This window comes from Halichoeres trimaculatus, unplaced genomic scaffold (assembly GCF_033239565.1).
Source record: "Halichoeres trimaculatus isolate MK-OKI-2021-1 unplaced genomic scaffold, fHalTri1.1 fHalTri1_scaffold_20, whole genome shotgun sequence".
In the NCBI taxonomy this organism is placed as follows: Eukaryota; Metazoa; Chordata; class Actinopteri; order Labriformes; family Labridae; genus Halichoeres; species Halichoeres trimaculatus.
The window spans coordinates 9,778,275-9,787,550 of NW_027437198.1; the positions used below are offsets into that span (position 1 = coordinate 9,778,275).

The 9,276-nt window shown below is 45.6% G+C and overlaps 1 protein-coding gene across 5 annotated transcripts; it reads right to left on the reverse strand.

Annotated features, from left to right (window-relative positions):
• Positions 1-825: 825 nt before the first annotated feature.
• LOC141809747 (uncharacterized) lies at positions 826-8,934 on the reverse strand. 5 transcript variants are annotated; one of them, XM_074696924.1, is made up of 4 exons: positions 8,787-8,934; positions 6,827-6,982; positions 6,330-6,710; positions 826-3,706 (listed from the first exon to the last, which is right to left on the reverse strand). In XM_074696924.1, the coding sequence occupies exons 3-4, from the start codon at positions 6,594-6,596 to the stop codon at positions 2,603-2,605; spliced, it is 1,371 nt and encodes a 456-aa protein (XP_074553025.1). In that variant the 5' UTR covers positions 6,597-6,710; positions 6,827-6,982; positions 8,787-8,934; the 3' UTR covers positions 826-2,602. The 5 variants fall into 5 exon arrangements, with proteins under 5 accessions (XP_074553025.1, XP_074553024.1, XP_074553023.1 ...); XM_074696923.1 differs by lacking the exon at positions 8,787-8,934 and adding an exon at positions 8,596-8,773; XM_074696922.1 differs by having other exon boundaries at positions 6,330-6,982; positions 8,787-8,811.
• Positions 8,935-9,276: the final 342 nt, after the last annotated feature.

Sequence of the window (9,276 nt, forward strand, 5' to 3'; positions counted from 1 at the left end):
GAAAAAAAAACCCCCGAAAAATACCCCCCCCAAAAATTTGTTTTTCCCAAAATTGGACCAGAAACCCAGTTCTGAGAAAGCCCACTGGGGACGCTCCTAGGGACCTCAGGGACACACCCTAAAAGTTTTGGAGCCCTCAGGCTACGTTTTGTGGAGTTACGGCCCATTTGGTGAAAGGCTAAAAACAGGCCAAATTTCCCCCTGAAAAATAGCCCGCAAAAAAATGCGTTTTTCCCAAAATCGGACCCAAAACCCAGTTCAGAGAAAACCCACTGGGGAAGCTCCAAGGGACCTCACGGACGCACCCTAGAAGTTTCAGAGCCCGGGGGCTATGTTTTGTGGAGTAACGGCCCATTTGGTGAGAGGCTAAATACAGGCCTAATTTCCCCCGATAAAAAGTGCACATAAAAAATGGAAAAATAGCCTGTAAAAAACTGTATTTTTCCAAAAGTTGGACCCGGAACCCGGTTTTGAGAAAACACATTGGGGCAACAGATGATCACACAAACTAAAACCTTTTTCCAAACCAAATTTTTTAGGTCTGAACATGCTGGCCTGTTTAAGATTAGGTTGAGGAACCTGAACTGTGAAAGCCCTCTATAGGGAAAGATGCACTTTAGGAGACAGACTGAAGCAGGTATTAGAGAATCTGCTAAGCTTCTTTTTTGGCACCTCCTTAGAGGCTACATCTCTTTTCTCTGCATTTCCATTCTTGTTAAAATTACTGCAAAAACTAAAGAAAAAGTCATGCTACAGTTAAATTTTTGTTTTGATAAATATGTTTTCAATAAAACCTAAAAACAAGACCAGACAAACAGAGAGGTTTCATTAGTTTCTTTAATAATTTTGTTTCCAGTACAAGATGCTGCATCGCTTTGCTCTTTTTTGCTGCAGTTTTTTTTTTTTTTTTCATTTTAATTTTTTTAGGAATGACGTTATCAATAGAAGATTTGTACACAGTGAGCGATCTGAAGGAGGAGGGGCGGTGATGAGTTTGGTCCTGTTGGAGTTCATCATGTGACTGGAATGATTTGAAGGAATGTCATCAGCAGATTATCAATATCAACAACAAAACGATCAATGCCTCCTGATCAATCAATACTATTCCATAAAAATATCAAAATTATATCGGCAGATTTTTTGACAGTACAGTAACAGAGTGTACACCTGCAGGTACCCACACCTGTAAGGAAATGTCCGTAAACTGGCAGCAAGTACTCCAAAATAAGTACCCACTTATGCTTGGCAGAGTTTGAAAAGTACTTAAAGTACTCAAATACTGAGGAGTCTGAACCAGGACCCTGTTCACTGAAAACATCCACAGTTTTTATTTCATAAAAGGAGCTCAGGGTTAAAGAAAAAGAATCCTAAGTTTTGAATATGAGCTGAAGAGAAATTAGTGAATTATGGTTCAAATACGCACGAATAAAGGAAGCAAATTATATTTGCATCTGATGTGAACCACAGTTGGATAATAATCGGGCACAGTCTCCAGTACAGCACCCATCTATTTCTGAAACAGAGTTTTGAAGCAAATTTTTAAAAGGGGCCACATTGGAAATGTAACAGCAATAGGGTGGCCGCCTGTCAATCAGCTGAACTCAACCTCTGATTGGGGAAACTCGCGTTCTTAATATCTTCTTAACTGCAGAGCTGGAAAAAACATTCACCCCCTGTACAGTGTGTGCCGCTAAAGAAATTGGGCGTTCGTTTGGGAGACATTTTTGTACCAAGCTGTAAACATGTTCATTTCTGCTGTGAAAATGTCTTTTTTGGCTTGGTGTGTATGTGGTTACCAGTTCTTCTGGAGCCAGCATTACAACTTCCAGCGGTGCCTCATATTTTCAAAGCAGAGAATGCTGCTTGATGTGAACACAATGTTTTCAGAGGCATACCAGCACCTCCTCTTGGACTGGAGGAAGATTAAGTTTGAGTCATTCAAGGCCAAGAACCAGGTGAAAGATTTGTCATCAGATCTGTTTGTGTCAGAGCTCCTGCAGAGCTGATCCAGGCACAGGTACACCTGGATCGATGAGTGGAAATCAGCCAAACACTGACTGAAAGAAATGAACAGCATTACTGATCATTACACAACTTCAAAACTTTACACACACGTCACTGTGAAGTATCTTCACTGCCTCTGACATGTATATATACTCTCTATGAAGTACAGCTTTTAGAAACACTGAAGACTGAGCTGGTTTCTCAGTGAACCGGGTCCTGCTCAGTCTGAAGCTGCTGGTCTGATTCAGGAAATAAAACAGAAAGTACTCAGACTGGGGTACTGCAGTTTTTGTGCTTGTGTTTCATTAAGTACTCAGAAGTGAGTCCTGGGACCTGGACTCTACACTCAGACCAGTTTACAGAGAATAGCCATACATACGCACACACACACAGACACACAAACACTACACACACACACAGACACTTGCATAAGAGCAAATGAGTCAAACTCCACCCTGCCCACAGATAAAAAGAGCACAAAAGGTATGAAAATGTAAGAAAAGGTTGATAAGGAAAAGGTTTATATATGTTTTCATAAAAAAGAGGATAATACTTTGTGTGTTTTTGCGCGAGGTTAAAGGGTGTTAAACAGTCAATTTTAGCTGCTGTCGCTCCCAACACTGCTGCTGCTGCTGCTGCTGGCCGTGTCCCCACGCTCTCGTTTGTGGATCTGCTCATGAGCTTTGAGGTGGCCGGACTGGCTGAATGTCTTCCCACACTGAGGGCAGGCAAACGGTCGCTCCCCAGTGTGGATCTGCTGGTGTGCCTTTAGGTGTCCGAGGCGGCCGAAGCTCTTCCCACACTGCGTGCAGCCAAACGGCCGCTCCCCAGAGTGGATCTTCTCATGCGTTTTTAGAACACCTGAGTTGCTGAACGTCTTTCCGCACTGCGAGCAGGTGAAGGGCTTCTCGCCCGTGTGGATCTGCACGTGGTTCCTGTAGCTGGTCTCCTTGCTGAAGCTCTTCCCGCAGTGCTGGCAGCAGAATGGCCGCTCACCCGTGTGGCTCAGCTGGTGAGCCTTCAGCTCTTTTGACTGGCCGAAACTCTTCCCGCAGGTGACGCAGATGAACGGCCGCTCGCCGGTGTGCAGCCGCTGGTGTGAGCGCAGGTCGTCGGCTTTGGTGAAGCCTTTTGGGCAGTGAGCGCACACATAGGGCTTCTGGCCTGTGTGGATCAGCTGGTGACGTTTGAGGTTTCCGGCCTGGCCAAAGCTCTTGCCACACTGTGAGCAGGTGTAGGGCCGCTCCCCGGTGTGGATGCGTTGGTGTGTCTTTAGGTTTCCCAGTGTGCTGAAGTTCTTTCCACACTGGGTGCAGGAGAACGGCTTCTCACCCTGCATGTTCCTGGGTTTCCTCACTGTTGGGTTCTGGGTTTTGGTTGTTGGGATGGGTGCTCCTGCTCCTGCTCCACTCCCCGTTGACCCTTCTGTCTTCCCGCCCTGGGCTGGCTGCAGCTCGTACAGTGCCCCTCCACCACTGAACTCAGGCTCCAGTTTACCGATGCCATCGAGGAGCACGGCGTCTGGCCGCAGCTTGTTCAGCTCTGTGCGGAGCTCTGCCATGTGGATCGACTCGAGGCCGTTGTGATGACCCGGCATACCGTTAGAGTCAGGGTACTCACACTTAAGGGAGCCAAGCTCGGTGTAGTAACACTGCAGGTCCACATGATGGTCTGACTTTATGTACTCCAATGTGTCTGTGACCTGAAACACACACAAGAGAATAAATGAATCCCCTCACATTACAGCTCCCAGGGACCGAAAACAAGCCAGAAGTTCTGCCTCTGATGTTTTTGTGGTGCCATTTCAACTTTATTGATTTGCCAATCCTGATCCTGGTTAGGGATGGGTATTGATAAGATTGTATTGATACTAATGCCCTTATCGATTCGATTCTTTAGCAATTTCCTTATCAATTCCTCCTGTGAATTTCCTCTGAACAAAAAGTATCTTTACTGGTTTTCTGGGTCAACAAAACTAAACTGAGTTTATAAGTGAATAAATATGTAATCGGTCACCGGATCTGGATATCTCAGGGCGTAAATTTAAAGAAAAAAAATAAAAATTGCACATTATGATGTTGATTTACTGTTTTGTAATATATTATTGACTTAAGTAGGCCATCTAGTGTCTCGAGGTGGTTTTAGCATTACTTTAAGTTGTTTGTAACCTTGTTTTAAGCCTCACACTACAGGAATTTAAAAATCTTGTGAGATTCTGAAATCGGGTTGTATCTCACACATAAGGAGAATCTTCACAGATCATCTTAAATCTTGAGCACGCTCTGACCACAAGATTGGAAAATACTGACCAGCACACACTACAGGATTTCACCAAGATTATTTGATCAGAGAGAGTGATGCACCACATGTGCTCAGATGTTTGATCTGAGGTTTTTAACGCACTGGTGGGACAGGAGGAGAGAGAAGTGGAGCTGTCTGCAGCGGTGCCTTTCATCCATTATGCGCACGCAGAGGGACAGAGGTGAAACTGTTGCTGTATCAGCCAATAATTGCATGATCTCACACCGATCACTGATAAAACAACATTTTGCTACTGTATGAAAATGGTGTGATTATGTGTTACTTTTTAAGGCATTATTGAACTGGCTGGAGTGGGCCAGTGGAGCGCGCAGTCAGCTGACCCGGAGCCTTTCAGTTTCACTTTGAGCCTGCGTGTGTAGTCTGTTTTCCAGTCTCTTATAAGGGGGCTCTCTCTCTCTCTCTCTTGGCTGTTGTCATCCTCAGTGAGAATGAATGTTGTAATCATCCAGAGAAATATCAAACATGTTTGAAAATTATCGGGGCTCCAACGAGTCTGTGAGACAATTTTGGGGCTAAAGATTTATCTGTCAACCCCTCTTACTAGAAGATAATCTTTGCCGAACGTCGGGGCTGATTTTAGCCCCCGACCAGATTTCTTCCCCAATTGTCAGAAGGGCCAAATCTGGGTTAAATCAGGGCGAGAATCCTGTAGTGTGAGCCAGGCTTTAGTTATGAAGCCAGCCATGAGCCTGCATGTATTTCTTCTTTCATTTGCCAGTAAGGATTTTGACCTTTGGAGTTTTCAGTATTTTTACAAAGAGTGATTGAGATATGTTTCTATGATGAAAGCTGAAATACTCTTCTGAAGCCAAAATTATACCAAAGTATGCTAACTGCTAGCATACCAATGCAATTTCCTATACACATTAAAATCAAGCTAGCGCTGTTTTGTTTATCGTTTTTGGTAAATAAGGAGATTTATACCACATTGTATTAAATAGGAATCTACTTTGAGAGTCATTTTTATTTCTTTGTGCGTTTAGTTCTCCATAAAACTTCAAGCTGAAAATCCTGAATCAGAGTTTTCTTAAAAGACGATATATTACTGCTAAGCTAAGATATCTATCTAGCTCCAGCATAGTGTAGAGAATCAATGAGGGAATCGTTAAACTCAAAGGCTAATAACATTGATGGATTGAAATATTAATTATCGATTTTAAACAGGGAGCAGTTTTCAATTCCCATCCCTAATCCTGGTTCGTATTTTGAAGAACATAAATTAGCCTGCTGTTATGATTGGCTCTTAAATATTACAATCATCGCTCTTTCTTAATATGAAAGATAAGAAAACATGCAAGACCTTACATGAGAAATATTATCTGTGTGAAATTTATGTGCCTTATTTAATCCTTGAACCACAAAATTGTCCAAACCAAACCTGGTCATATTCACACTCTTTCCTCCTTAAATGTAAATAAACTTAGCTTTGAACCTGCAGAGATCGAGCCTTAGAGTCTATGCGATCTTCCCTGGTCTGACAGACTTTATCTCCTCCACTTTAGTCTGTATAGGTTTAGTGCAGAGAGCTGTAAGCGGCTCTCTGTTTAAATGGATTTAAAGAGTCACTTGATGAGCTCAAGATTTCAGCAGGATCAGATCCTCTGTCAGGATCAGGTCCAGACTGTGCAGCAGACTGTTTGGTTTATGTCTGAAGAAGTCTAACTTTTCACCCCAATTGAACCCAGATGGATCTTGCTTTATGAGGGCTAATTTTCCAGAAATTAAAAACAGTCACACTGAAGGGTTTGATTTACAAAATAATCAGACAACAAAAGGGTCAGCAGCAGCTCTACGTACAACACCGCAGTGATCGAGTGTGTTTATGGATGCATTTGGAGTTACTAAGGAGGAGAGTCTTGGTTTGAAACTATTTCCTGACTTCCTCTTGTTGCTCTGTGAGACTTCAAACAATCCACTCATGACTGAACCCTGATCATCAGGGACAGATCAGATCTGGTTTCTGCGGGGAGAATAGTTTGAGCTAGACTGCGAAGGATGTTTACCTGGGAAATGTAGTCAAACACAGAGCTCGGCTCATAGTGTGACTTGTAGTCCAGCTCTGAAACGTCCCCGTGGTGAAAGTGTCCCAGGTGGTGGTTCCCATGGTGGCCAAGATGCTCTGACTTGATGTAGTCCAGCCCACTGATCTCCATCTTAATCTGGTCCTGTCCCAGCTCAGCGGTGGACAGCGGCTGGATCTCGGACAGATCCACAGTACGGATGGGCTCCAGGTCTCCATCTTCGGGCTCGCTCTTCACGCAAGGCAGCATCACCAGCGGCTCAGCAATCTCCGCCGCCAGCGAGCTGAGTGTCGGGGTCGGGCAGTCAGAGGAGAGTAGGGCCAAAGTTGGGGCAGAGGGGGCAGGTCCTGGGCCGCAGTCCACCTGCAGGGAGGAGTCCAGAGATGGCGGAGGGGAGCCACATTCAGAGGACATCCCCAGGCCCAAACACTCACTCTCTAAGTCTGTCATGGTGGGGGGGCGGAGCTAACCCTCCTCACCTCACTCTGGGTCAACACCTTCTTCCTCCTCCGGGTCCTTCCAAAGAAATTGATGCGTCCTGAGGGGAGGGGTGTGGGGTAGGGGGTGTGTCCCTGAGAAACTCTTCGGGGAATCCAACAAATGCCTACTGGTGTCAGCAACCACACCTGACCAACCTGCGGACAGGGAGCACGAGGAGATGCATGGAGAAGGGAGAGAAGAGGACACAGGTGAGACTTTGGTGTTGATAGACAGCCAAATAGAAAAAAACTGACAGAGGGGAGGAGATGTTGACCCACAGAACCTTTGATTTTAGGATGGGGAACTGCATTTTGGGGGGTCTTTTTTGTTATAGACTCAGCATCATCAGAGCCTGTGAGGCTAGACTTTGCCATAGGAGGGGATGTGATTTAGCGTTTGCAGCTTGTTTCTGCACCATAGGCAGATGAAATCTACAACAGACGTTCAAAACTTTATACCAATTTCATTTAAAAGACTTCTGAGAATTTAAAAAAGAGAGGCAGTCTTTAACTTTCAGCCAGCCTGAGGCTGTGCCTAAACTCTTATAAAAAAAAAAAGGGACCTGGTTCAGCACATGTTCTAGACTCAATACAGCTTGTTGGGACTTTTGTATGACTTGCATTAGGATTTGCTGGTCTGGACCAAGTATGCATACACAGCTACAACAGAACATTTCAAGTTTTATTATTCAACACATTAAAAGTTGTTTTTTTTCTATTTGCATTAAGATTTAGCCATGAAGAATAGACTGATCATCCTGCAGCAGAGTATTTAATAGAAAAGATACCTGCGACCTTAATTATCTAAAATTAAGAAACTAAGGGTCAAAGTTTCCTCCAGCAGAGGGAGGAGACGAACCTCTCTGAAAAAGCTCAGTTTTCTGCAGCAAGTTCAGTTTCTGCACTGAGACAGTGTGAATGGGGTCATAAAACAGTTGAGCCTCCACTACTACAACCGCTGCTGCTCCTCTGTTAGCTCTGCAGCGGCCCCACAAACACAGACACAGAAAAGTTTGCAGTCTGGTCTCTATCCGCAGCTAGAGTTCAAAGACAAATACTGCGGCATATCCCTGTGAGTGAAGCCGAAGCAGAGTGTCTGTTCCTCGGGCTGCAGCCTCCTGTCTGCCCGCTGTGCTCAGTGTGTGAATGTGAAGTTTGAGCGGCTGAGATTACCTGTCTGTCTCCTCAAACACTCAGGTATCCTTTCAAGCCGCCACGCAGACTGACTGCAGGAATCTGATTTTCTGTCAGCTTCACATTCCCACCTCAGCATCCTGTTAACGTGCAGGACGGTTTATTTTCCGTGTTCCTGTCACAGAGAGTGCAAACTGAACCTGACAGCGGACAGAAACGTCTTTAAATCCACAGCTCTCACATACAAAGACAGGGCAGGATGCCATGTTTAGCTGCTAACACGGCTAGCCAGTGGCCATCTTGTTTATCACACTAACGTCGTTGGCAGCCCGCTAAGCTAACTAGCGGGGCTAACTGGTGTTAGCATGGGGGAGAAAGTGAGAGTGCAGCGGGGAGTGAAGCAGCAGAGGGGGGGCAAAGCAGGTTAGCGGCCCCGCTGACTGCGCCTCTTTATGCGTTTCGCGGCGCAGCAGGGAGCGGCTCACAAAAAAACGACAACCGCGTCCAGAGCTGCACCGAGCCCGCGCCGACACTCCGGGTCCGGGTCTGTCACAGAGCAGGAAACCGAGCCGAGGAACGGAGAAAAAAAGCGCCTCAGCAGACGGGGGATCACGGCGGGGACAACGGTACGTTACCTGCGGGGGGTCCGGTTCTTGGTCCGGTACATGGCTCGGCTCTGCTGGCCGTCACTTGTAGCTCCCTCCGCCGGACCCGCCACGTCCACCTCGGCAGAACAACCCGCCGCCTCGCCTCCTCTCCTCCCCTCTATCACTGACTAATTCCGCTCCCTCCTCCTCCTTACCTTCCTCTCCTCCCTCCTTCTTACCTTCCTCTCTTCCCTCCTTCCTCTCTCGCTTCTTGCCACCCTTTCAGTGCTCCTGCCTTCCTTCCTTATTTCCTTTCCTCCCTCCTCGTTTTCTGCTGCTGCTGTGTTGGTTTCGGACGACTCGACTTCCAGATCCGGCTCCCTCCTCTTGAACGAGAACCAGATTTTTACCTACTTTCATCTCTATTTGACCCGAATTTCACATATTTTTATACATCTCACACTCACCTGGTTACAGACAGAGGAGGGGATGCTCATGTCTTCAGGTACCACAAGATCCACAATTCAGGATTGTCATTTTTTTTTAAGAAACTGACAAAAAGCTGTAAACACACCTAAATTAATAGATTCCTTTATTAATCTGTCTGAAATTGTCTAGGTTTAAAGAAACCTGTCCAATTCGTTCTTAATTATAATGTATCACACAAGGGGTGATTTTCTAAAGTCAAGCACTGCTGTGATTCAATCAACAATAGCCACAGTGTGCTGA

What these genes read in the sequence shown, in the direction of transcription:
- LOC141809747 (XM_074696922.1), bottom strand. Translation starts at nt 6,797, where the DNA reads ATGACAGACTTAGAGAGTGAGTGTTTGGGCCTGGGGATGTCCTCTGAA. An exon ending in TGTTTGACTACATTTCCCAG is followed by an intron (nt 3,707 to 6,329) that starts GTAAACATCCTT and finishes TGTGTGTTTCAG; the next exon opens with GTCACAGACACATTGGAGTA.